This window comes from Zea mays, chromosome 5 (genome assembly GCF_902167145.1).
Source record: "Zea mays cultivar B73 chromosome 5, Zm-B73-REFERENCE-NAM-5.0, whole genome shotgun sequence".
NCBI classification, from domain to species: Eukaryota; Viridiplantae; Streptophyta; class Magnoliopsida; order Poales; family Poaceae; genus Zea; species Zea mays.
In genome coordinates this window covers 100,438,554-100,466,440 of record NC_050100.1, presented here as the reverse complement: position 1 = coordinate 100,466,440, position 27,887 = coordinate 100,438,554, and the positions used below count along the sequence as shown (strand labels likewise).

Sequence of the window (27,887 nt, the reverse complement as noted above, 5' to 3'; positions counted from 1 at the left end):
TCCCGTCGATAGTGATAGGCCCAGAGGGAGCCTATGGTTCGTCGCCGTCGACCACCTTGAGACGACCTATCGCCTCTTCAATCGTCATCGTGGAGAGGTCTAGCAGAGACTCGATCGAGCGAGCAATCTGCTTGTACTTCTCGGAGATGCAACGGAAGAGCTTCTCAACAGCTCTCTCCTCATCGTAGGTGTCGTCGCCGAACTGCACCATCTTCTGCAACAGAGTGTTGAGGCGGAGAGCAAAGTCATCAACATCCTCACCTGCAGTGTGGTCTTGCAACAGAGTGCTGAAGGCTAGGTTCTCACACTCCTTGCGAAGTGCCTGCAGTGTGGTCTTGCGAGCACGGTCGCTGCCGATGCGGGTCGCAGCGATGGCGTCCCGAGCCTCCTTGGCAGTCCGCTTCTGGGAAAGCGAAAACTGCATCTCGAGCGGGACTGTAACAATGAGGGCATCCAGCGCCCGTCGATCCTCGTGGTAGTCGACGTCGCCGTACCGAACTACTTCCCACATGTGGCGAACCTGGAGCCGTACCCTCATCACTGCGGCCCACTCGACGTAGTTGGTCTTGGTGAGGGTAGGCCACCCACCGTCGGGACCGATGTCCCTGACAATGGCCTAGGCCCCACGGCGACCATGGTACCAATCCGGGGAGGAAGAGCCGCGCCGCCTGTAGAGGCCGCAATCTCCGTCGACTCGGTCGCCGCCGCCGGGAGCACCGCCAGCGTGTCTACGCCCGTCTGGGCTGCCGCCGCGTGCGCCCTCGCCCGGAGCGTCGTCGCCGCGTTGGCGCCTATCTGGGCTGCCGCCACGCGCGCCCCCATGGGGATGCGTGGCTGCCCACTGTGCCGCCTGCTCTCGCGCTGCTTCCCTCGCCAGCCTGAGCTGTTCGTCGGTGTTATCGTCGACAGAAGCAGAGCTGCCGGCTCTACTGCAGAGCAGAGCCTCGAGCTCTGCTGCCGCCGCACGTGCAGCATCTGCCACCTCCGCTGCTTCTACTTCCGCTCTCGCTGCTGCCAGTTCCGCCGCCGCCAGTCGTGCTGCCCTCGCCGCTGTCGCTGCACCCGTTGCTGCTGCTCGCTCGCGTTCTTGTGCTGCGGCGACCTCGGCCTCCTACTGGCGCTGCGCACTCGAAGTGACCGAACGTAGGGACATGGTGGGCTAGTGAGGGGTCGCTGCGTGTGGAAGAGGTTGTCTCAGACGAAAGGCTGCTCGTCTGAGCAGGAGAGGAAGGAACACTTGGAGCTCTTACTGCCGACTGAGTGCGGGGAGAGGCACGGGAAAGAGATGAGCAAGAGATGTTTAGGCTGCAGGATAGTTTGGCTCCGATACCAATTGTAAGCAACGGGACTCTTACTCTCATCGAGAGGATGACACTACGAGTTGGGGCAATTTTTTTATTTCTCACACACTACTCAAAATGTCATACCCATCTTAGGGTTCGGGACACATATTTATAGCCCTAGAGGCTGCACTACCACACTACACAACAGGATTGTCCTCTAGATGCTAAAAGCTCAAAGAGACTAAAGAGGACAATCAAAAAGCTCCTGTTGTCCTCTAGATGCTAAGATGCTAAAAGAGGACAGTCAAAAAGCTCCTGTTGTCCTCTAGATGCTAAGATGCTAAAAGAGGATAGTCAAAAAGCTCCTGTTGTCCTCTAGATGTTAAAGGGGATGTTGTCCCTTCGGTCCTGCAACACGATGTCCTCCACAGATGCTCAAGACTTATTCCATCAACCCCTTCGGTTTGGAGGCCTAGGGTGCTTGACTTGGAGCGTTTCGGGTGGGCCCTGCGCATCCGGTGGTTATGGTTACAAAAGACAGACACTTCTAGACCTTGGGCTGGACTGTCAGTCATGGTCCCCATGAAGGCTCGTGCTCTCTTCGATATGGCAGTGTATACCACGGTTGGGAATGGGAGATCCACGAAATTTTGGACTGACTGCTAGATCCAAGGTAAAACACTTGCTGAATTGGCGCCTAACCTCTTCAAGGCGGTTCCTACAAAGGCGGTAAAGTGGCGTACAGTGAGTCAGGCACTTGCTATCAGGAGTTGGGTGAATGATATTCGAGGAGCACTAACAGTTCAGGTCATTACTGATTATTTGCTCGCCTGGGATTTGATTGATGGACTGGAGCTGCAGCCCGACACCCCGGACCAACACCACTGGAAGCTCTCCTCCACTAGGTCTTATAGCTGCAGCTCGGCTTACAAGTTACAACTCTATGTTTACAGGGACCATCAATTTTTCTCCCTGGAAGCGGGTCTGGAAGAGCTGGGCACCTCCAAACTGCAAGTTTTTCGTTTGGTTGGCTTTAAATAATAAATGTTGGACTTCAGACCGTCTAGCGAAGCAGGGTATGCCACATCAGCCGGCTTGCCCCTTCTGCGACCAGGTGGAAGAATCCATCAATCACCTCCTCTCCACCTGTGTGCTTTCCAGGGAGGTTTGGACATGGATTTTGAGGGAGCTCAGGCTGGACAAAGTCAAGCCACCCTGCCCTTCTAGCAGGTTCCGTTCATGGTGGAGTCAGGCTGCTGCATCTCTCGACAAAGATCTGAGAAAAGGTTTCAATACTTTGGTCATCTTGGTCACCTGGATTTTGTGGAAACACAGGAACGTCTGCGTGTTTGATATTGTCTAACCTCAAGCACAGGCGGTTCTTTCTCAGGTGGTCGCCGAAGGTCACATGTGGTGTCTAGCTAGGGCTGCAGGTCTGCATAAACTCCTCTTGAGGAGGGAGCCCCCTTAGCTGCTAGCTAGTCGGTCATGGTGTCTTGTTCGTTGTTTTCAATGTGAGTTGGTGTCTTGTGTTTGGTGTTCGGGGAGTTTTCCTCCATGTGTACTTGGTTTTTCTATCTTCATTAATGAAATGACACGCAATTCTCCTGCGTTGTTCGAAAAAAAGTTACTCTACAATTCTACATGCTGCCAGACCTGCTGCAATTAGCACTCAACTATTTGAATGTAATGGGCTAAAATATTTGTGTACCCAAAGCTGGCAAAACTACTCCATTATTAAAACTGAAGCAAATAGCACTCAAACACCTTCAGTGAACTCCGAGGACTTATGTGTATATTTTTCTTTATAAGGTACTCCCTCCGTTCCAAAATATAATTCGTTTTAGACTAATTACACATTCATTAAGTAACATATGAATGTAGTTTGTATGTATGTCTATATTCATTATCATTTGAATGAATGTGGACAGAAAAAAGTGAGCTAGAAAGAACTATATTTTGGGACGGCGGGAGTATATGATAATGTGTGAATTAAAGAAGATAGCTGAAGTAAACTATAAATTATAAACCGATGCAGAAACGAATTATTCTCACAACGGATTTCAGCAAATGTCGATACTAGCATATCAATTGCATGTGTCACAAAAAGGAAAAGTTCCATTCATAACATCAGAGTAACAATAAACACAGAACATTTGACTCGTCTAATAAAGTTGTAGCATACCAAGGTTGATGGATCCAGTGGTGCCTTTCCATCCTTGAAAGCAGCTTCAAGGTATGTCCTGAGTGACATTCCAACAAACACCTGTTCTAACCCACCAAAACTACAAACTAGTTAAAACATTATCGAAATTGAACCTAGTAAAGCAACACTCTGTTGAATAAAATTTCAAAAGTTTACCATTTTTCGACCAGTTAAATCTGCAGCAGCTTTGATGCTCCCAATTCGATGTATGTTTGAAGCAAATTGTGTCGTAATTACTCTTCCTTTTGCTTCCGAAATATGTCGCAGCAATGAACCAGCAACAACAGATTCGCTGATTGATCTTCCAGGGGAAAGAACATTTGTTGAGTCACTCATCATCTTGTATTTTTTTGGGGGGGAGGGAAAAGAAAAGGCACCGTCAGGAAAATATCAACAAGGAGTTGCTCATGTCAGTACTCAGTATAGATTAGACCTAGGTGAACATTTCATTAGTCTATTGATATTTGAAAAGTTATTCCTAATCTTTTAATATGTTCGTAGCAGCATGAATGCATCGTTGAAGCTAGACAACATCTGTGCAACCGAAGTCAATGACCTTTATCATAGAAACAGAACTAGTCCAGATGCACAAGATATTGGGTCGACTTACAAGAGTAACACCTTCTTTGGAGAGCTCCTCCAATGCTTGTCGGTCAAATTTTTTTCCATCCACTGGTGATTCATCAATCTATAAGAGAAAATAAAGTTATACAAAATAGTCAAAGGTACACAAAATCTAGGGTACACTTATTGCTGATTTAACTTACTTTCCAGTCACCAGTATGGAAAATTATCCCATCACCACAGCGAAGCACTAAGCCACAACAGTCAGGAATTGAATGAGTTACACGGATGGGTTCAACTTCAAAAGGTCCAGCCTGAAATCTCTTTTTAATTCTTAAAACCTTAAGCCTGGATGAGAGGAAGATCCCAAACTCCTTCAAACGCTTCTTTATTAGCTGTCCAATTATCAATAATGCATTTCAAAATTCTGACGATCTAAAAATTTTATGCAGGTCGTTCAACAGTACAAAAGAGCAATGATATGACTAGCAATCAAAACAATTTTCAGTCATTCAGTGTTACCTCCATGGTGAAAGATGATGCAAAAATCGGTGTTGTTGAATCGAGTGCTGGAATGACCTGTTAACAGTAAAAATGTTTGAACAGAAATAAGAGCTTATGACAATTCCAAATATTGTGAAAGAGCCTCTAGCTGAGTTGGTTAGGTGGTCTGAGTAGCACTCCTTAGATCCTGACTTTAACTCCCCGCAGGAGCGAATTACACGATGGGGTTAAAAAACTCATCGGCAGGGCTTCAGGGTTTTCTTGACCTACGTGAGAGTTCTTAATGCAATACCCTAGGGCTATGGTACCCCCTATAGGTTGAGTTTTTTATATAATTCCAAATACAGATTGAAATTCAGTGGGATAGATTACAAAGATACGCATAATATTCAGATGTCACATTCTCCACAAAAATAAAATATTCAGATACATATAGGAATTCTAGAAACATCCGCAAACATATGAAGAGCTAAACTTGATCAAAAGCATCGCTTCGGTTTCAACCATAAATACTTGAAGTATTTTTTAATAGGACAAGCCTGCCCAAATTGACCTGAACAACATCACACATGCCACATAAAGATTATAAAAATCAATAATGCCAGATATGTCTTCAAATTTAGATAATTCACAATGGATAAATTTCAGAAACTACATCTGATTTGGCCTATTTTCTAGATAAATGCAACTTTTATGATTTATTTTGTAGAGACACCTTCAACAATACTAGGTATTGTTTTCACATAATAATTACATCGCATATTATCCATCTGGCATTGCAGTCCTACCTGTCATACAGCACTCCCCAACCCTACACATTTGTTGTCAAAGGATGCAGTAATGCATTGGCATGGTCCATTGGTCCCATTCGTCTTATGAGGCACCTCCCCTTGCTCAGTTGAGACGGGACCATGGTCTGTGAAAGGCAGGTGCAGCATTTCAGAATTACTGGCAGTGACAGAATTTTAGCCTTTTAACAATGATGCTCAGTGTGGTTGTACCTCAGCACACAGAAGTTGGTCGGCACTTGTTGTGGTCTTTAGTATAAATGTATAATCCATTAATTTATAAGTGAATCTTGTTCTGCCTTTATAGCAGAGGTAATTGTGAAAGAACCTCTTACATTGTGGTTATACAAGATAATTACTATTTCCCACACATTAGAATATCTTGCTAATCAAATCGTTATGGCACATAACTTCTGCTTGTGTTTTGGGTAGGACATCTCCAGCAATGCCCAGGTTTGGTGTCGAGCAGGAGCAAAATAGTTGAGGGCTCTATGGTTGTAGGTTGGGTCTTTCAGTTCAGATCGTTTTCACTTCTCTTCATGGCATGTATGCCTGTCCAAACAGAATCTGCTAGGGTGTTCATTTTTCTTTGTGAATTTGTTCATTTTACTTGAACCATTTTACTCCTTAATACAATGACATGGAGCTCTCCAACAGGTTTAAGAAAGAAAAGAAATATCCATGATTACAAACAATATAAAGGTGGCATTGCATTTATTAGACAGCTGCCTGTGTCATTTATGGCATGCGCCATGGCATTAAGCCGGCCAGCCATCTATAGGAGGTCTAGAGAGATATCAGGGGAGGAGATCAGGCTGCAGGATTATCTCCAGGTGGCTATGGCAGGGGTTCAGGACAGAGGGGGAAGAGGGGGGAGCGCGGCGGCAAGAACAATAGCGGTGGTAACGGTCGCTGCAGCTACAGCGGTGGTGGCATGTCTGGCTCTCCTTCCATGGGCCAGTCCACCAGCTACAGCAGCTACAATTCCTAGACGGGAGCCATTTACATGTGGCTAGGCCAGCGTCCCCCGTCCACACCTCGGCCTCCCGCTGGTCCAGTCCAGTCGTCCCATGCCTTCCTGGCTGGACCTCCCGGCCAGTGGGCCGATCAGTGGGGTGTCCCACCTGCGTCTTATGGGTCCTCTCCAAATTAGGGATGAAAACGGTTTCGGAATTTTTTGGAATTCCGGAAACCGATTTCGAAAATTTTCGATCGGATTCACTGGTAACGGTATTTTTCGGAAACGGAATCGGTTTTCGGAATTTTCTATCGGAATCGGTATCGGAATCGGCGTGGTGTTTTACCGACCGTTTCCATCGGTTACCGGTTTTTGTCAGAAATTACCGGATTTGTGTCTCGGAAATTTCCGGAATTGTCTCGGAATTTTTTCGGAATTTTCCAGCATGTGATTTTTTCGCATCGCCTGTACATTTCTGGATAAGGATTGCTTATTTTTGTATTTTTTGGACGCTTTAAGATTTTTTTGGGGTTAGATGGTGTTGGAAGGCAATTGAGATTAACGATTTGGTCTCTCGAACGAATCCATCATTTTCTATGCACATGTTATGTATTAGTAATATATAATGATAGAGAGCCGACAGTCTGTCTTTTTCACACACTAGATTTTAGGGTTTTCCTGTGAGGCTATGAAAAAAACCCTTTATGTGAGGAAAAAATATTTCATGAGTAAGCATGCCATGTCAACTAAATCGAGTGGATATTGTGAATTGTGAACTTTAAGTCTGTGAACTTGTGATCTTTATGAACTTGTTATATTGTGAGCTTGTGATCTTTGTAAACTTTTTATATTATAAATTTGTGATCCTTGTGAACTTGTTATATTGTGAACTTGTTATATCATGAATTGTGAACTTGTGGTATTTGTGATCTTTTGTCAATTTTGTTTTATTGTGAAGTTTGATACGTTTACCGATCGTATTTTAGATTTCGACCGTTACCGGTGTATTTTCCGCACCGAACTTTCATTTCCGATGTTTCCAAAATACCGATATCGTTTCCGTTTCCGGAGTTATCGTTTCCGATTTTGTTTCCGATAAAAAATATGAAAACGGTAATGGTTTTAGTGTTTACCGACCGTTTCCGACCGTTTTCATCCCTACTCCAAATTATGTCGGCCCATCCTCGCCGGTTCCGGTCTAGGATCAACAGACTCTTGCAGCAAACTTTCAGACCGTCGCTCTCTAGCCGCCGCCTCAGTACAAGTGGCTTTTGACACCGGTGCCTCCAGTCACATGACATCTAATGCTGGTATACTCTCTCGCACTCTTCCTTCACGGCATTCACCATCCCACATTGTTGTCGGTAACGGGAATCTCATCCCTGTCACCTCCACTGGCACCACTCATCTATCCCATAATTTACCTCTTAATAATGTCCTCGTTTTGCCTTCCCTTATTAAAGATTTGATTTATGTCCGTCAGTTCACCACTGACAACAATTGTTTCGTCGAGTTTGACCCCTTTGGTTGTTCTATGAAGGATCTACCCACTCGACGAGAGATCATCAGATGTGACAGCTCTGGTCCTCTCTACCCGCTATGACTTCCTGATTCTGCTCTCCATGCGTCCACCGGGGTCCCTTTGGCACCAGCGACTCGGACATCCCGAACACAACATTTTGTCCCATCTAGCTCAGTCCTCCGCTATTTCATGTAATAAAAACAGTAGCACTCCTATTTGTCACGCCTGTCAGCTAGGCCAACACGTTCGCCTACCTTTCATGCATCTTCTTCTCGTGCTACTCGTAATTTACAGTTAACTCATTGCGACCTTTGGACTTCACCTGTCACTAGTGTTTCTGGTCACAAATATTACCTAGTCATTCTGGACAATTGCTCGCATTACTTATGGACGTTCCCCTTGCGCCTGAGATCTGACACCTTCTCCACCCTCACTAACTTCTTTGCATATGTTCATACTCAGTTTGGCGTCACCATTTAGGGCATTCAATGCGACAACGGCCGTGAGTTTGACAACCTCAGCGCCTGCAAGTTCTTTTCTTCGCACGGCGTTCACCTTCGCATGTCTTGCCTTCACACCTTCGCCCAAAATGATAAAGTCGAACGCATTCTTCGCTCCATAAACAATGCCATTCGCTCCCTTTTGTTTCAGGCTTATCTCCCTCCTCGCTTCTGGGCCACGACTCTTGGGACAGCCACTTACCTGTTAAACATTTTGCCAATCAAAACCTTAGCTTTTACAACACCTCATCTTGTCCTTTCGGCCAGCCACCGTCATATGAGCATCTTCGCGTTTTCGGTTGTGCATGCTACCCCAATCTCTCCACCACAGCCCCCCATAAACTTGCCCCACGCTCTGCCCTTTGTGTCTTCCTTGGCTACTCCCCTCATCACAAGGGCTACCTTTGTCTCAATCGTCCATCCAACCACATCATCATCTCGCGCCACGTGGTCTTCGATGAAACCTCATGTCCCTTCTCCGAGGATTCCTCTCCACCCTCGTGTGCAGCATTTGATTTCTTGGACGATACAACTAACTCAGTCACAGTTCCATTTGGACTGTCACATGTTTCCATTTTTTCAGGTAACATTGCCGGCTCCAGTCCTGCTGCTCCACTGGCCCTGGTCAGGCTCCCCGCTAAGCACTCCCTGCCAGCAGGGTGCCCTCTACCAACCAGCCCCCAGGTACCTGCCACCCTCGCTCGGGCTCGGGCTGTCGAGGCTCCTGCCTCCAATCCTGAACATACCACTGCCAGCGACACCGCTCTTCGACGGCCTATCAAAGTTGCTGGCTCTAGTCCCGAGGCCTCTGTCGCCCACGACACCGCGAGTTTCCGGACTGTCGATGGCTTTGCCTCCAGTCTCGGGCTTCCTGGAGCACCCGACGCCATACCACCCCGGGTCGTCGAGGCCCCTGCCTCTGGTTCCGGACATGCCGCAAACACAGGTCATTTCTGCGGTCAGGTCTACGTTCGTCGTCCCCCGGCCGCTCCTGCAGTTTCTGCACCGACACAGCTAATCCCAGAATTACCACCTGGGCAATCGGTGTTTAGCCTGTGGTCAATCAGCATGGAATGGTCACCCGCGGCAAGCGCGGCCTTCGGTTCCTAGCCCTGTTTGAAGCTTCAGCATTGTATCCTATTCCCCGCAGCTACCGTGCAACTCTCGCCGATCCAAATTGGCCTACTGCTATGGAACAAGAGTACATTGCTCTCATTGGCAACAACATTTGGAATTTGGTTCCTTAGACCCCGAAGTGCAACGTCGTTATTGGCAAGTGAGTATTCAAACATAAGTTTCATGCCGATGGTTCTCTGGAGAGCTATAAGGCGTGGGTGCTTCGTGGTTTCATTCAACGGCCTAGTATTGACTTTGTAAGTAGAGGGACTCTAACTCTCATCAGAGGATGACACTATGAGTTGGGGCAATTTTCTGTTTATTTCCTCAAACGCTACACAATGCCATACCCTTAGAGGGGTTGGGGACACATATTTATAGCCCTAGGGGCTGCACTACACTACACTACACACTACACACCGCAACACACAGATGCTGTCCTCTAGATACTAAAGTGCTAAAGTGTGTAGTCAAAAACTGCAACTGCCAGCTACTGCTAAAGTGCAGTCAAGAACTGCAACTGCCAGCTACTGCTACTGTCCTGCTGCTGCAGCAGTCAAAAGGTGCTGCTGTGCTGCAGCAGTCAAAAGGTGACTGACTGTCTAAAGGTGACTGACTGTCTCCAACTGCACTCAACTGCACTGCTGCTGTGCTGCAGCAGTCAAAAGATGATGTTGTGCTGCAGTCCTGTACTGCTGTGCTGCTGTCCTGTTCACCACAAAACAGAGACCACATGACTTATTCTATCATTCTCCCCCTAAGTCTTGTGCGTCGTCTTGTGGGAAAGTTGAGCCATCCCGGACCTGGAACAAAGCTCAAGGAACTTGATCCTCCCAAGGGGCTTGGTGAGCAGGTCTGCAAGCTGATCCTTGGTGTTGATGTAGCGCGCATGAATGCTCCCTTCTGCCAAACAGTCACGGATGAAGTGGTATCTCACCCGGATGTGCTTGCTCCGTTCATGGAACACGGGGTTCTTGGCCAATGCCAGAGCGGACTGGCTGTCCACCCTGAGTTCCACCGCTCCAGTGTCTCTCCCGAGGAGATCACCGAGCAGCCGAGCCAGCCAGAGCGCCTGAGTCGAAGCAGTGGACGCCGCTATGTACTCGGCCTCGCAGCTGGACATGGCCACCACCTGCTGCTTGATCGACTGCCAACTAATGAGGCACTTGCCGAGGAAGAAGAGGATCCCGCTTGTGCTCTTGCTAGTGTCGATGTCGCCGGCGTGGTCGCTGTCGCTGTACCCGACAAGGTGTGCCCCCCAAGGGCACCTCGGGTAGTAGAGACCGTGGTCGAGAGTCCCCGCAACATAGCGAATGATCCTCTTCACAGCCTGCTCATGCTCCGTCGTCGGTCGCTGCAGAAACCGACTAACGTAGCCGACGGAGTATGCCAAGTCAGGCCGTGTGTGGACGAGGTAGCGAAGGCTCCCCACAAGACGCCGGTACTGTGTAGCGTCCACCTCCTCCGTCGTGCTGTCGCGACTCAGCTTCAGCCTCTCCTCCATCGGAGTGAGAGCTGGGTTGCAGTCGGTGAGCCCAGCCAGCTCAACAATGCGCTTGGCGTAGGCGGTCTGGCGAAGTGTGATCCCGGAGTCCCCCTGGTGCACCTCAATCCCCAGGTAGAAAGAGAGATGCCCCAGGTCACTCATTTGGAAGGTGGCCTTCATCTCTTCCTTGAACACTGCCACCTCTGCATCCTTGGCGTCGGTGATCACCAAGTCGTCGACGTAGACACCCACCAGCAGGGCATTTTCTCCATTGCCCCGCCGATAGATGGCCGCCTCGTGCGGGCTTGGCATGAAGCCCATCCTCTTGAGCGTGGAATCCAGCTTGGCATTCCACGCCCTTGGTGCCTGTCGCAAGCCGTAGAGAGCCTTGCGCAGGCGCAACACCTTGCCCTCCTTGCCAGGGATCGCAAAACCTGGCGGCTGGTGTACGTAGACCTCCTCCTTTAAGTCGCCGTTAAGAAACGCCGACTTGACATCCATGTGATGAACATGCCAGCCCTCCAGGGCTGCCAGCGCGAGGAGGAGTCGCACGGATTCCATCCGTGCTACAGGGGCGAAGGCATCGTCGAAGTCGATCCCCTCCTGCTGCAAGAAACCGCGTGCCACCAAGCGAGCCTTATGCTTGACGATGGCGCCGGCTTCATCCCTCTTCAGTTTGAACACCCACTTAAGGGTGATCGCGCGATGACCATGAGGGAGATCAGCGAGCTCCCAAGTGCGGTTCGTCTCAACCGCGTCCATCTCCGACTGCATCGCGGCACGCCAAGCCGCATGTTTCTCGGCCTCCGCGAAAGACCGAGGCTCACCATCGTCGCATGCAAGATGCAACTCTCCTGCCAGAATGCGAGATGCAGGGCCTGGCACCGACGGGTCGATGAGAAGGCCCTCCACCCTTCGATACCGCAACGGCTCGCCGTCGTAGCACGCGTCGACGCGCTCCTCGTCGCGGGACAGAGGGGTCACGAGCTCCACTGGGTCGTGCTAGACACGAGCTGGTGTCGGAGAGGACGTTCCCGGAGAGGGTACCGTCGGTGCTGGAGTACGTGGTGGCGAAGAGCTCGCTGTAGCCGGAGTCGTGGCTGGAGTGCGTGGTGGTGAAGAGCTCGTTGTAGCAGGAGCTGGAGAGTGTGGCGCTGGAGTCGGTGGAGACTTGGGGGCTGGGGTAGACCTGCTCGGAGAAGAGTTGCCTACTCCCCCAGCTCCCTCAAAGTGGACGTACTCGATGGTGAAGTCGTACGTCGGAGTCGTGCCGTCGTCCACCGCCTTGTCCCACGCCCATCCTCGCCCTTCATCGAACACTACGTCGCGCGCCGTGCGCACACGCTGTGTTCTTGGGTCAAGGATGCGGTAGGCCTTCGAGCCCTCCGCATAGCCAATGAACACCCCCGGGGTGCTCCTATCGTCGAGCTTGCTGATGTGGCCAAGCTCCTTGGTGAACGCGAGGCAGCCGAAGACCCGTAGGTGAGAGACCGCCGGCTTACGCCCATGTCAAGCCTCGTACGGTGTCATCCCGTTGAGAGCCTTGGTGGGCGAGCGGTTGAGGATGTAAACCGCTGTCACCACAGCCTCTCCCCAGAAGACAGCTGGCATTCCTCTCTGCTTGAGGAGAGCCCGAGCCATCCCCACAACCGTCTGGTTGCGTCGCTCGACGACGTCGTTCTGCTGCGGGCTGTACGGCGCGGAGTAGTGGCGCTGAACGCCCTCATCCGCGCAGTACGACGCGAACTCAGCCGCCGTGAATTCGCCACCGTTGTCGGTGCGCAGCACGCGCAGCTTGCGGCCGCACTCCGCCTCCGCAGCGACCTGCACATGCCTGATGGCGTTCGCAGCCTCTCCCTTGCTGCCAAGGATCATCACCCACATGTAGCGGGAGAGATCGTCGACGAGCAGCAAGAAGTAGCGTCGTCCTCCTGGTGTGGCTGGTGTCACCGGGCCACACAAGTCCCCATGCACGAGCTCGAGCCTCTCCTTGGCTCGGAAGCTCGATTGTTGGGGAAAGGGGAGCCGTCTCTGCTTTGTCAACACGCAGACATCGCAGAATTGCTCCACATGGTCAAGGCACGGCAGGCCTCGTACCATCTCCTTGGCACTGAGCCGCTTCAGGGCCTCGAAGTTAAGGTGCTCGAAGCGCTCGTGCCACTGCCATGCCCCGTCGTCTCGACGAGCAGCAAGACAGCAAGGTTGTGCCACCTTCACATTGAGGATGTAAAGCCGATTTGCACTCCTGCGTACCTTGGCAAGAAGGCGACGAGAGGGATCCCAGATCCTCATGACTCCGTGCTCAACCTCCACGCGCGAACCGTTCTCATCCAGCTGTCCCAAGCTGATGATAGAGTTCCTCAACGCGGGGATGTAGTAGACTCCGGTGAGCAGCCTGTGCTCACCAGACGCGGCGGTGAAGACGACTGAGCCGGCGCCCTTTATCTCTACGCCGGAGGCGTCCCCAAACTTGACGGAGCCTCGGACGCTAGAGTCAAGCTCGGTGAAGAACTCCCGTCGGCCGGTCATGTGATGAGTGGCGCCGGTGTCGAGGCACCATCCTTCGATCATGTCCTTGTTGGAGCCGTCGCCGAGGAAAGCGCGTGCTTTCGACTCATCAAGGTGGAGGAGTGCCGCTGCGGCCGGTGCCGCTGGAGATGGCTCGATGCTTGCATGTGCCAGGAGCAGGGCCTCCTCCTCCGCCTCCGCCTGTGCGACGTTGGCCTGGCCACGTCGTGGCTGCCGACAATCCCTGGCCCAGTGGCCAAGCTTGCCGCAGTTGTGGCAGCCGTCGTCTCGTGCCGGCTTCTTGTTGCCGACGGCGCCGCCTTGGGCACATCCACGTGCACCACCCTCAGCATGTCCTCGCGCCCCGGCCTGGGCGCCTCCACGCGGCTTGCGCGGCTTGCCGCGTTTGCGGCCTCGTGTCGAGGAGGACTCCCCCTTCTTCTTGTCACCCTGGCAGGCCTCCCACTGCTCCCGAGTGAGATGTAGCTTCCCGCCGATAGTGATAGGCCCAGAGAGAGCCTGTGGTTCGTCGCCGTCGACCACCTTGAGGCGACCAATCGCCTCTTCGATCGTCATCGTGGAGAGGTCTAGCAGAGACTCGATCGAGCGAGCAATCTGCCTGTACTTCTCGGGGATGCAACGGAAGAGCTTCTCAACAGCTCTCTCCTCATCGTAGGTGTCGTCGCCGAACTGCACCATCTTCTGCAACAGAGTGTTGAGGCGGAGAGCAAAGTCATCAACATCCTCACCTGGCTTGAAGGCCAGGTTCTCCCACTCCTTGCGAAGTGTCTGCAGTGTGGTCTTGCGGGCACGATCGCTGCCGATGCGGGTCGCAGCGATGGCGTCCCAGGCCTCCTTGGCAGTCCGCTTCTGGGAAAGCGAAAACTGCATCTCGGGCGGGACTGCAGCAATGAGAGCATCCAGCGCCCGCCGATCCTCGTGGTAGTCGACGTCGTCGTAACGAACTGCTTCCCACATGTGGCGAACCTGGAGCCGTACCCTCATCACCGCGGCCCACTCGACGTAGTTGGTCTTGGTGAGGGTAGGCCACCCACCGCCGGGACCGATGTCCCTGACAATGGCCTGGGCCATGCGGCGACCATGGTACCGATCCGGGGAGGGAGAACCGCGCCGCCTGTAGAGGCCGCGATCTCCGTCGACTCGGTCGCCGCCGCCGGGAGCACCGCCGGCGCGTCTACGCCCGTCTGGGCTACCGCCGCGTGCGCCCCTGCCTGGAGCGCCGTCAGCGTGTCGGCGCCTATCCGGGCTGCCGCCACGCGCGCCCCCATGGGGATGCGCGGCTGCCCACTGTGCCGCCTGCTCTCGCGCTGCTTCCCTCGCCAGCCTGAGCTCTTCGTCGGTGTTGTCGTCGACAGAAGCAGAGCTGCCTGCTCTACTGCCGCGCAGAACCTCGAGCTCTGTTGCCGCCGCACGTGCAGCATCCGCCGCCTCCGCTGCTTCTACTTCCGCTCTCGCCGCTGCCAGTTCCGCCGCCGCCAACCGTGCTGCCCTCGCCGCTGTCGCTGCAGCCGCTGCTGTTGCTCGCTCGCGTTCTTGTGTCGCGGCGACCTCGGCCTCCTGCTGGCGCCGCGCACTCGAAGTGACCGAGCGTAGGGACATGGTGGGCTAGTGAGGGGTCGCTGCGAGTGGAAGAGGCTGTCTCAGACGAAAGGCTGCTCGTCTGAGCAGGAGAGGAAGGAACAGTTGGAGCTCTTGCTGCCGACTGAGTGTGGGGAGAGGCGCGGGAAGGAGATGAGCAAGAGATGTTTAGGCTACAGGATAGTTTGGCTCTGATACCAATTGTAAGTAGAGGGACTCTAACTCTCATCAGAGGATGACACTATGAGTTGGGGCAATTTTCTGTTTATTTCCTCAAACGCTACACAATGCCATACCCTTAGAGGGGTTGGGGACACATATTTATAGCCCTAGGGGCTGCACTACACTACACTACACACTACACACCGCAACACACAGATGCTGTCCTCTAGATACTAAAGTGCTAAAGTGTGCAGTCAAAAACTGCAACTGCCAGCTACTGCTAAAGTGCAGTCAAGAACTGCAACTGCCAGCTACTGCTACTGTCCTGCTGCTGCAGCAGTCAAAAGGTGCTGTTGTGCTGCAGCAGTCAAAAGGTGACTGACTGTCTAAAGGTGACTGACTGTCTCCAACTGCACTCAACTGCACTGCTGCTGTGCTGCAGCAGTCAAAAGATGATGTTGTGCTGCAGTCCTGTACTGCTGTGCTGCTGTCCTGTTCACCACAAAACAGAGACCACATGACTTATTCTATCAGACTTCTCCGAGACATTCAGTCATGTGGTCAAGCTTGCTACAGTTCGTACAGTTCTCTCGCTGGCTCTCTCCCGCGGTTGGCCCATTCATCAGTTGGATGTCAACAAGGCTTTCCTGCCGGTTTGGACATCCAGAACATGTGTGTCATCTCAACCGTATCTTTATGGTCTGAAACAAGCTCCCCATGCCTGGTATAGCAGGTTTGCCTCACATCTTCAGCTTGGGTTCACTATGACAAAGTCCGACACGTCATTGTTTGTCTATCAGAAAGGCACTGACATGATCTATCTCCTATTATATGTGGATGATATAGTCCTCACTGCTTCCTCGGCTGCTCTCCTACGGCGTACCATCTCTGCTCTGCAGCAGGAATTTTCCATGAAGGACCTCGGCCAGCTACACCACTTCCTTGGTATGCAGGTTCAACACACAGCGCCATTTATATGTCTTCCAACCTCGTCCAACATCAACGCACCAAGCACATTGAAATTGACCTTCACTTCGTTCGTGACAAAGTGGCTCTTGGTGATGTTCGTGTTCTTCATGTTCCAACAGCCTCTCAGTTTGTTGATTTCTTCACCAAAGGATTGCCATCTTCAGTGTTCACTGATTTTAGGTCCAGTCTCAATGTTTGCTCCACGGACGCTTCAACTGCGATAGGGTGTTAAACAGCTGCCTGTGTCATTTATGGCATGCGCCATGGCATTAAGCCGGCCAGCCATCTATAGGAGGTTTATGTCTAGAGAGATATTAGGGGAGGAGATCAGGCTGCAGGATTATCTCCAGGATTGTCTCCTGGTGGTTTCCTTAGATGTAGTTGGTTTCCTTTAGCCTCATGCCTATCCTCCCCTATATATGTGTCGGGGACCATAATTAGGGGTACCCTCAAGACTCCTAAATCTCAGCTGGTAACCCCCATCAGCACAAAGCTGCAAAGGCCTGATGGGTGCGATTAAGTCAAAGGTCGGTCCATTCGAGGGACGCAATCACGCCTCGCCCGAGCCCAGCCTCGGGCAAGGGCAGCCGACCCCGGAGGATCTACGTCTCGCCCGAAGACCCCCTCCAGCAACGGGCATACCCTCGGCTCGCCTGAGACCCAGTCTTCACCAAGAAGCAACCTTGGCCAACTCGCCACGCCAACCGACCAAATCGCAGGGGCATTTAATGCAAAGGTGGCCTGACACCTTTATCCTGACGCACGCCCCCCAGTCGACAGAGCCGAAGTGACCGTAGTCACTTCGCCGCTCCACTGACCGGTCTGACAAGAGGACAGCGCCGCCTGCGCCGCTCCGACTGTTGTGCCACTCGGCAGAGTGAGGCTGACAGCAGCCAAGTCCGGCCTCAGGCGCCATAGGAAACTCCGCTTCGCCCGACCCCAGGGCTCGAACTCGGGCTCAGCCCCGGAAGACGGCGAACTCCGCTCCGCCCGACCCCAGGGCTCGGACTCGGGCTCAGCCCCGGAAGACGGCGAACTCCGCTCCGCCCGACCCCAGGGCTCGGACTCCGGCTCAGCCCCGAAAGACGACGAACTCCGCTCCGCCCGACCCCAGGGCTCGGACTCGGGCTCAGCCCCGTAAGACGGCGAACTCCGCTCCGCCCGACCTCAGGGCTCAGACTCGGGCTCAGCCCCGGAAGACGGCGAACTCCGCACCGCCCGACCCCAGGGCTCGGACTTGGGCTCAGCCCCGGAAGACGACGAACTCCGCCTCGCCCGACCCAGGGCTCGGACTTGGGCTCAGCCCCGAAGGACGACGAACTCCGCTTCGCCCGACCCAGGGCTCGGACTCAGCCCTGACATCAGCCGACGGTCTCCGCCTCGTCCGACCCGGGGGCTCGGACTTGACCTCGACCTTGGGAGACAGACTCGACCTCGACCTCGGAGGAGTCTCCACCTCGCCCAACCTAGGGCGCGGACCGACCACGTCAACAGGAGGCGCCATCATTACCCTGCTCCAAGCTGACTCAGGCTACGGGGAACAAGACCGGCGTCCCATCTGGCTCGCTCCGCCAAACAAGTAATGATGGCGCCCCGCACGCTCTATGACGACGGCGGCTCTCAGCCCCCTTACGGAAGCAAGAGAACGTCAGCAAGGACTCGACAGCCCCAACAGCTGTCCTTCCGCCAGGCTCCAGCGCTCCTCCGACGGCCACGACACCACACGAACCGGGTGCCAAAATCTCTCTGGCTGCCACGATGGCATGTACTTAGGGCGCTAGCTCTCCTCCGCTAGACACGTTAGCACACTGCTACACCCCCCATTATACACCTGGATCCTCTCCTTACGCCTATAAAAGGAAGGATCAGGGCCCTCTTACAGGGGGTTGGTCGCGCGGGGAAGGACGGGACGGCGCTCGCGTGAGGCCGCTCGCTCCCTCCCGCGTGGACGCTTGTAACCCCCTACTGCAAGCGCACCCGACCTGGGCGCGGGACAAACACGAAGGCCGCGGGATTCCACCTCTCACGCCCGTCTCCCTCCGGCTTCCTCCCCCCTTCGCGCTCTGTCTCGCGCCGACCCATCTGGGCTGGGGCACGCGGCGACAATTTACTCGTCGGTCCAGGGACCCCCCGGGTCTCGAAACGCCGACAGTTGGCGCGCCAGGTAGGGGCCTGCTGCGTGTTGACGAACAGCTTCCCGTCAAGCTCCAGATAGGCAGTCTCCAGCAACCTTTCCAGCCCGGGACGGTACTCCGTTTCGGGAGTCTTGAGTTCATGTCCCTCGACGGCAGCTACGACATGAAACTCCTTCGGTCCTTCCCCCGCCGCGCGACAGCGACAATGGCGGCCGACAGCCCGCCCGCCGGCGGCGGAATCGACGACGTCTTCCCCGCGTGGTGGAAGAACAACATTCGAGCTCGCCCCGTCCCCTCCCCCGCCGGCGGAGGAGGAGGCGGGGCAACCAAGGCCAAGCAGGAGGCGGCACCTCGTCGGCTGTCGAGCGAGTCGACGGCGTCGGCGCCCCAACGGGGGGCACGTCGGGCATCGACCTCGCGTCTGAGACGAAGACGAGCGTCGTCTCCCCGCAACACGCCAACCCCAAGCCAACGGATGACGCCAGCACGCTCGCGAAGGATTTGTTGGGCGTCACCCTCGTACCTGAGACGACGGTGCAGCCAGCCCCTGACGTGACTTCATCACCGCCCGTCGACCAAGAGGTACAACCGGTTCCCAACTCACGCCTTTTGGATTCGGCCTCGACCCACCAAGCGACTTCGCTTTGGTGGACGCTCTCATAGAGGCGAGTCCCAACCCTCTGGGGTATCGTATGCGGTCACCCTGGGACCGGCTGACGGACGTCTCGACCTACGGGCCCTCGGGGTCCGAGGAAGATGACGAGCCCGACTTCTGTTGGGATTTCTCCGGACTTGGTAACCCCAGTGCCATGCGGGACTTTATGACCGCGTGCGACTACTGCCTTTCCGACTGTTCTGACGGTAGCCGCAGCCTCGGCGACGAGGACTGCGGCCCAAGTCGTGAATGTTTCCACGTCGATCTAGGGGATCCCAACGAAGGCAACCATCTTGGTATGCCGGAGAACGGTGATCTCCCTAGGCCTGTGCCTCGCGTTGACATCCTACGGGAGCTAGCTGTGGTCCCCGTCCCGGCGGGGGGTCATGACCCACAGCTCGAGCAAATTCGCGAGATGCAGGCCAGGCTCGACGAGGGGGCAGGAACACTTGAGCCAATCCGCCGGGACATCGGGCAGGAATGGGCGGGCCAACCTCCGGCCGGAGAAGTGCGTCACCTACCCCAGGGTATCCAGCACCGCATCGCCGACGATGTCAGGGTAAGGCCGCCACCGACTTCCAGTGGAGTCGGCCAGAACCTGGCTGCAGCGGCAATGCTTCTCCGCGCGATGCCGGAGCCATCAACCACCGAGGGGCGGCGTATCCAGGGAGAGCTCAAGAATCTCCTGGAGGACGCCGCGGTCCGACGGGCCGAAAGCTCCGCCTCCCGAAGGCAGGGGTACCCCTCGGAACATCGCGCCGCGACTTCCCGATTCATGCGGGAAGCCTCGGTCCACACCGGGCGCACGCGCAACACAGCGACTGCGGCCCCGGGTCGCCTCGGCAACGAGCACCACCACCGCAACCGTCGGGCCCACCTCGACGAGAGGGTGCGCCGAGGCTACCAGCCCAGGCGTGGGGGACGCTACGACAGCGGGGAGGATCGGAGTCCCTCGCCCGAACCACCCGGTCTGCAGGCTTTCAGCCGCGCCATACGACGGGCGCCGTTCCCGACCCGGTTCCGAACCCCGACTACTATCACAAAGTACTCAGGGGAGACGAGACCGGAACTGTGGCTCGCGGACTACCGGCTGGCCTGCCAACTGGGTGGAACGGACGATGACAACCTCATCATCCGCAACCTCCCCCTGTTCCTCTCCGATACCGCTCGCGCCTGGCTGGAACACCTGCCTCCGGGGCAGATCTCCAACTGGGACGACCTGGTCCAAGCCTTCGCCGGCAACTTCCAGGGCACATACGTGCGCCCTGGAAACTCCTGGGATCTCCGAAGCTGCCGACAGCAGCCGGGAGAGTCTCTCCGGGACTACATCTGGCGATTCTCGAAGCAGCGCACCGAGCTGCCCAACATCACCGATTCAGATGTCATCGGCGCGTTCCTCGCCGGCACCACCTGCCGCGACCTGGTGAGCAAGCTGGGTCGCAAGACCCCCACCAGGGCGAGCGAGCTGATGGACATCGCCATCAAGTTCGCCTCTGGCCAAGAGGCGGTTGAGGCCATCTTCCGGAAGGACAAGCAGCCCCAGAGCCGCCCACCGGAAGATGTCCCCTAGGCGTCAACTCAGCGCGGCGCCAAGAAGAAAGGCAAGAAGAAGTCGCAAGCGAAACGCGACGCCGCCGACGCGGACCTTGTCGCCGCCGCCGAGTACAAGAACCCTCGGAAACCTCCTAGAGGTGCCAACCTCTTCGACAAGATGCTCAAGGAGCCGTGCCCCTATCATCAGGGGCCCGTCAAGCACACCCTTGAGGAGTGCGCCATGCTTCGACGCCACTTTCACAAGGTCGGACCACCCGCAGAGGGTGGCAGGGCTCGCGACGACGACAAGAAGGAAGATCACCAGGCAGGAGAGTTCCCCGAGGTCCGCGACTGCTTCATGATCTACGGTGGGCAAGTGGCGAATGCCTCGGCTCGGCACCGCAAGCAAGAGCGTCGGGAGGTCTGTTCGGTAAAGGTGGCGGCGCCAGTCTACCTAGACTGGTCCGACAAGCCCATCACCTTCGACCGAGACGACCACCCCGACCGCGTGCCGAGCCCGGGGAAATACCCGCTCGTTGTCGACCCCGTCATCGGCGACGTCAGGCTCACCAAGGTCCTCATGGACGGAGGCAGCAGCCTCAACATCCTCTACGCCGAGACCCTCGGGCTCCTGCGGGTCGATCTGTCCTCGGTCCGGGCAGGCGGTGCGCCTTTCCACGGGATCATCCCCGGGAAACGCGTCCAGCCCCTCGGGCAACTCGATCTACCCGTCTGCTTTGGGACGCCCTCCAACTTCCGAAGGGAGACCCTCACGTTCGAGGTGGTCGGGTTCCGAGGAACCTACCACGCCGTGCTGGGGAGACCATGCTACGCCAAGTTCATGGCCGTCCCCAACTACACCTACCTCAAGCTCAAGATGTGGGGCCCCAACGGGGTCATCACCGCCGGCCCCACGTACCGACACGTGTACGAATGCGACGTGGAGTGCGTGGAGTACGCCGAGGCCCTCGCCGAATCTGAGGCCCTCATCGCCGACCCGGAGAGCCTCTCTAAGGAGGCGCCAGACGTGAAGCGTCACGCCGGCAACTTCGAGCCAGCGAAGACGGTTAAATCCGTCCCTCTCGACCCCAGCAGCGACGCCTCCAAGCAGATCCGGATCAGCTCCGAGCTCGATCCCAAATAGGAAGCAGTGCTCGTCGACTTTCTCCGCGCAAACGCCGACGTTTTCGCGTGGAGTCCCTCGGACATGCCCGGCATACCAAGGGATGTCGCCGAGCACTCGCTGGATATCCGAGCTGGAGCCCGGCCCGTGAAGCAGCCTCTGCGCCGATTCGACGAAGAAAAGCGCAGAGCCATAGGCGAGGAGATCCACAAGCTAACGGCGGCAGGGTTCATCAAAGAGGTATTCCATCCCGAATAGCTTGCCACTGCAGCGACCCGAAGATGGAAGCATACTGCGATGAGGTTCGCCGCCTGGAAGACAAGTTCTACGGGCTTGAGCTCAACCACATCGCCCGACGCTACAACGAGACTGCGGACGAGCTGACTAAAATAGCCTCGGGGCGAACAACGGTTCCTCCGGACGTCTTCTCCCGAGACCTGCATCAACCCTCCATCAAGACCGACGACACGCCCGAGCCCGAGAAGGCCTCGGCTCGGTCCGAGGTACCCTCGGCTCGATCCGAGGTACCCTCGGCTCGGCCCGAGGCACTCTCGGCTCAACCCGAGGCACCCTCGGCTCAACCCGATGCACCCTCGGCTCGGCCCGAGGTACCCTCGGCCCCCGAGGGTGAGGCACTGCACGTCGAGGAGGAGCGAAGCGGGGTCGCGCCCAATCGAAACTGGCAGACCCCGTACCTGCAATATCTCCACCGAGGAGAGCTACCCCTCGACCGAGCCGAAGCTCGGCGGTTGGCGCGGCGCGCCAAGTCGTTCGTCTTGCTGGGAGACGGGAAGGAGCTCTACCACCGCAGCCCCTCGGGCATCCTCCAGCGATGCATTTCCATCGCCGAAGGTCAGGAGCTCCTACAAGAGATACACTCGGGGGCTTGCGGCCATCACGCAGCACCTCGAACCCTTGTTGGAAACGCCTTCCGACAAGGTTTCTACTGGCCGACGGCGGTGGCCGACGCCACTAGAATTGTCCGCACCTGCGAAGGGTGTCAGTTCTACGCAAGGCAGACCCACCTGCCTGCTCAGGCCCTGCAGACCATACCCATCACCTGGCCGTTTGCTGTGTGGGGTCTGGACCTAGTCGGCCCCTTGTAGAAAGCACCCGGGGGCTACACGCACCTGCTGGTCGCCATCGACAAATTCTCCAAGTGGATCGAGGTCCGACCCCTAAACAGCATCAGGTCCGAACAGGCGGTGGCGTTCTTCACCAACATCATCCATCGCTTTGGGGTCCCGAACTCCATCATCACCGACAACGGCACCCAGTTCACCGGCAGAAAGTTCCTGGACTTCTGCGAGGATCACCACATCCGGGTGGACTGGGCCGCCGTGGCCCACCCCATGACAAATGGGCAGGTAGAACGTGCCAACGGCATGATTCTACAAGGACTCAAGCCTCGGATCTACAACGACCTCAACAAGTTCGGCAAGCGGTGGATGAATGAACTCCCCTCGGTGGTCTGGAGCCTGAGGACAACGCCGAGCCGAGCCACAGGCTTCACACCGTTCTTCCTAGTCTATGGGGCCGAGGCCATCTTGCCCACAGACTTAGAATACGGTTCCTCAAGGACGGGGGCCTACGCCGACCAAAGCAATCAAGCTAATCGAGAAGACTCACTGGACCAGCTGGAAGAGGCTCGGGACATGGCCTTACTACACTCGGCGCGGTACCAGCAGTCCCTGCGACGCTACCACGCCCGAGGGGTTCGGTCCCGAGACCTCCAGGTGGGCGATCTGGTGCTTCGGCTGCGACAAGACGCCCGAGGGCGGCATAAGCTCGCGCCTCCCTGGGAAGGGCCGTTCGTCATCGCCAAAGTTCTGAAGCCCGGAACGTACAAGCTGGCCAACAGTCAAGGCGAGGTCTACAGCAACGCTTGGAACATCCAACAGCTACGTCGCTTCTACCATTAAGATGCTTTCAAGTCGTTCGTATGCCTCGTTCCCACGCAAAGTTTAGTCATCAAGGAAGGGTCAGCCTTGACTCGGCAAAGCCCGACCCTCCCTCGGGGGCTAAAAGGGGGGGAACCCCCTCTGCGCCAAAATTTTCCTCGGAAAAAGATCTTTTTCGCAAGAATGTCTTTCGTGCTTTTCGACTACTTCGAAAGTGGATCCTGAAAACGACGGAGTACACGTAAGCAGCCAAGGCTGACCGAGCCGAGGGACTCCTACGCTTCCAGGATACGGATACCTCACTCATCACCTTCTGCGATAAGTGACTCGCGCTCGGATAAGTGATTCCGCGGACCGAACAAGTCTTCACGCTCGAAAGCTCCTCTGCCGGAACGATTTTTCGGGCCTTCTCCACTGCGTCGGTGACAGAACCCTATGGACGAGTAAGAGTGCGCGTAAGCGGCAAGGCCGACCGAGCCGAGGGATTCCTACGCCTCCGGGATACGGATACCTCACTCATCACCTTCCGTGAAAAGCAACTCTCGCTCGCACAAACAATTCTGTTACCGACAAATAAGTCCAGACACTCGAAACAAGAGGAAAAGAAACGCAGCTTTACAACACGACGATGGTATGTTTGGGCCCCGGCGGCCGCAGAAAACATAGACACACTACAAGATAATCCGATCCTGCAGGCTCGGATCTTGACAGTTGAAGCCCTCGGCGTCAACTACACCTTCGGCGAGCTCCGGCCTAGCCTCGGACGGCGACGCGGTCGGAGGATCTCCACTCTGAAGGACGACATCAGCACCACGCCTAGGCCATCGCCGCCAGGGTCTTCTCCAGGAATCCGGCTCGAGCAGACGGCTCGGCCGGCCAACCCGAGGCCTCGGCCGGCTGTCCCCCGAAGACATAAGCCCGGCCCGTGGCCTCGGCAACTCAACTCCGGCGTCGGTCCCGCCAGCGGACGACCCGGCCAGGCTCCGGCCGACCAAGTCTTCTTTTCAAAGCCAACTCTGCCTCTGTTCGAGCTGACACCGCTACCCCCGGCTTCGGCTCATCGAAGAGCGGCCGAGGGGTCCTTTTAACTAAGCAAGAGAAGCCTCGGACAGCAAGGCCGACCGAGCCGAGGGACTCCTACGCCTCCGGGATACGGATACCTCACTCGTCACCTTCGCACGAGGCGACTCACACTTGGTGAAGCGGTTCAGATAACCAACAGGCGAGTCTTAGTGCTCGAAAATGAGGAAAAAACACGGCTACGCGCCGAAAATACATACATGTTCAGGCCCCGACAGCCACAATGAACAAAAGACCAGCATTCAAGGTGCCATTACAAACGGAACCCCGGTTCCACCTCCGCAGGTACGAACAACCCCACACGATTGGGGGGCCTGCGGAGCAACAGAAGATCGACGAACGGCTCGCCGTCGCCCGCTCCAGCAGCGGCGACGACGACGACTTCTGCTCCGGAGGGCCAAACAGCAGCAGCGATGACCTCAGGGCGGATGCTGCTGCCATGAGGCCCTCGCCCATGCCCTCACTCGAGAGGCAAGGACGAGCAGAAGGCCGTAGAGTTGGAGGTCAATCCGTGGGCGGCACCGGCTATCTCGTCGGCGGAGAAACCTCTTTCGGCTGCCGTGGCGGAAGGCGGCGCCGGGAGCGGCTCCGAAGCCACTCGGTTCGAAGAGCCAGGCACGCGGCAGCTGCCAACGCCACGAACGGCGAACGCCCTTCCCCCCGATCACTGAGGGAAGGAGCGGGCTGCCGCCCGCGCAGGACCGACCCCAACTCGGCACACTCCCCTACCCAGCACTGATAATGAAAATCCTTGAAGCTGAGGGAGGGGCAGAGGCCGCAGCCCGGCTCGTTTTTCCCCGCCATCGAACTGGAGGTCACCGTCTTGGGTGACCACCGGCGAGGGGATGCGGCCGGGCTGCATGATGAAAATCCTTGAAGCCGAACGATGGCTGAAAGGTACCAACTTCCACGAAGTTGCGTTCCTCCAACGGCAAGTCGGGAGGATTGCAGGTGTTCCCCATCTAGGGCTCGGAAGGTGGAAAGACACGATGCATAGGGAGCGCGAAGACATGGTCGCCTTCCAAGGGGGTCACCCTCCTTTTAAAGGCGACTCTCCCTACTTGCGTTCCTAGCCGTCGCGGGCTGAGTCTTCTCCAACACGCTCCAAGATCCTCCCCCTACGGCGCGGGGGCTGGGTCCCACGCGTCATGCAAGTTGGCCCAGAGCAGAAGAAGCCAAACCGCCGCGCGCGGTGCATGCAACTGCCCAGCGGTTACGAGCATTCCTCCACTTTCGCCCAGACCAGCGGGTGAAAGGGCGGGCAGCCATGCAGGCGGCATGCAACCGCGCCAAGTGGGCGCACCCCTCCGACTTCCAACGCACCCAGCATGGAGGCCCAGGCCCACGCGTCATTCAACCGGCGCGCCGGTTGCTACGTGCGAGCAACCGCACCGCCACTCGCACCACTACCACGCCTCCTCGACTGTGGAACCGGTACCGCGACTCGAGGCAACCCTGCGTATGACCCAGCAGCGCCAACCAGGCGCGATGGTCAATACGGCCAAAATGGGCCGGCAGTAATGGCGGTGGCAGGCGGGCAGGACAGCGGTCACGTCATCAGCCAAGCTTACGTCCCATCCAGGGGCAGCGAGAGAACCCTCTCTCACGGCGTGAAGACGGCGCGCCCGTGTTCCGTTCCTCGAACGGCTCGCGCACGCGCAACGGCCGCCTCGCGAACCACTCGCCCCGTCGCATTAACTCCGCGGCGGGACAGGCGGTGCCTCAGGCAGGAGAAGCAAGTGATGCTTCGCCTTCGCCATAATGACCGCGTCAAAAAAGGTACGCCACGTCATTCGATTTTGTATCCTTTTCCTTTTCCTCTTTCTCTCTCTTACAACAGGGACCGGGAAAGGGGATACACCGAAAAGGATCCTTCTCCGTGAAGGAAACAGGCCCCGAGCCTCCCTACTGATCAGAGGTTCAAAGGCTGGCCCCTCGAAGGGGTTCAACAGCCGCCTCAGAGCGCCTGGGTTCCGCGCCCACTACTGGTCAGAGGTTCGAAGGCCGGCCCCTCGAAGGGTTCAACGGCCGCCTCAGGCCACTCGGGCTCCGCGCCCACTACTGATCAGGGGTTCGTAGGCTGGCCCTCGAAGGGTTCACAGCCGCCTCAGACACAAAGCGAGGGATGACCCTGGGTACGTTCATTACATAGCCGAGGCTCGGGCTACGCTCCCGAGGTACCCTAGGACATTTTCGAGACCAGCGGGAACGATCTTGTAACGGAATCCCATCAGAGGGAGGCATCGAGCCCTCGGACCCCGTCGAAAGGGGACCGGGTCCGGCAGATCACCCGCAGGTACTTTTGGAGCGCGCCTCCGGGCCTCTAGCCGACCCCTAACAAATGGGGCACGGGCGTCCACTCGGATCACCCGTCAGCAGCTCACCGGAGACACCATGTTCGGCGCCCTCCGAGGGCAACCTGGCGCTTTCCCCCCCTCCTCCTTGCGGAAAGGCGACGCAGGGGCGTATGTAAAAAAGTCGAGTCTGTCCTTGACCGTCCTCTCGCCCTGTGCAGAGGCTCGGGGGCTGCTCTCGCGAACCCGGCTCCGGCCAAACCGTTGACAGCGTCAACATACCAGCCCGAGAACTTGGGACCCTACCGTACACCCGGGCTACGGCCAGCTCGCATGAGGGAACAACCAGACCAACCGAAGTGTTGTGAAATGCATTAAGACCTCGAAGGAGTCAAACCACTCCTCCGAGTCCTCGGGGGCTACACCCGGCGGGTGCGCTCGCGCGCACCCACCGGAACAAAACGCAACCGAGAAAGGCTGGTCCCCTTGCAAAAAAGTGCGACAAAAGCCTCCAAGCGAGTATTAACACTCCCTTCGAGGCTCGGGGGCTAATGTCGTGGACCATAATTAGGGGTATCCTCAAGACTCCTAAATCTCAGCTAGTAACCCCCATCAGCACAAAGCTGCAAAGGCCTGATGGGTGCGATTAAGTCAAAGGTTGGTCCATTCGAGGGACGCGATCACGCCTCGCCCGAGCCCAGCCTCGGGCAAGGGCAGCCGACCCCGGAGGATCTACGTCTCGCCCGAAGACCCCCTCCAGCAACGGGCATACCCTCGGCTCGCCTGAGACCCAGTCTTCACCAAGAAGCAACCTTGGCCAACTCGCCACGCCAACCGACCAAATCGCAGGGGCATTTAATGCAAAGGTGGCCTGACACCTTTATCCTGACGCACGCCCCCCAGTCGACAGAGCCGAAGTGACCGTAGTCACTTCGCCGCTCCACTGACCGGTCTAACAAGAGGACAGCGCCGCCTGCGCCGCTCCGACTGTTGTGCCACTC

General features: G+C 56.1%; 1 protein-coding gene across 8 annotated transcripts in view; it reads right to left on the bottom strand.

The window, feature by feature from the left end:
• Nucleotides 1–27,887, bottom strand: part of LOC103626744 (uncharacterized) — a 52,061-nt gene that overhangs the window by 20,723 nt on the left and 3,451 nt on the right. For 4 of the 8 annotated variants that reach the window (XR_004849539.1, XR_004849540.1, XM_008647122.2 and 1 more), the window contains exons 4-8: nt 4,576–4,632; nt 4,257–4,448; nt 4,100–4,177; nt 3,646–3,828; nt 3,469–3,549 (exon numbers count right to left, since the gene is read on the bottom strand). Coding sequence is in view for 5 of the 8 variants with exons in the window: in XM_008647122.2 (XP_008645344.1) it covers nt 3,469–3,549; nt 3,646–3,828; nt 4,100–4,177; nt 4,257–4,448; nt 4,576–4,632 (591 nt within the window). In the remaining 3 variants the exon portion in view is untranslated. Of the gene's footprint in view, nt 1–3,468; nt 3,550–3,645; nt 3,829–4,099; nt 4,178–4,256; nt 4,449–4,575; nt 4,633–5,345; nt 5,474–5,558; nt 9,645–27,887 lie in introns of those variants that run through there. The other 4 variants (XR_004849541.1, XM_035959095.1, XM_035959096.1 and 1 more) reach the window with 2 other exon arrangements.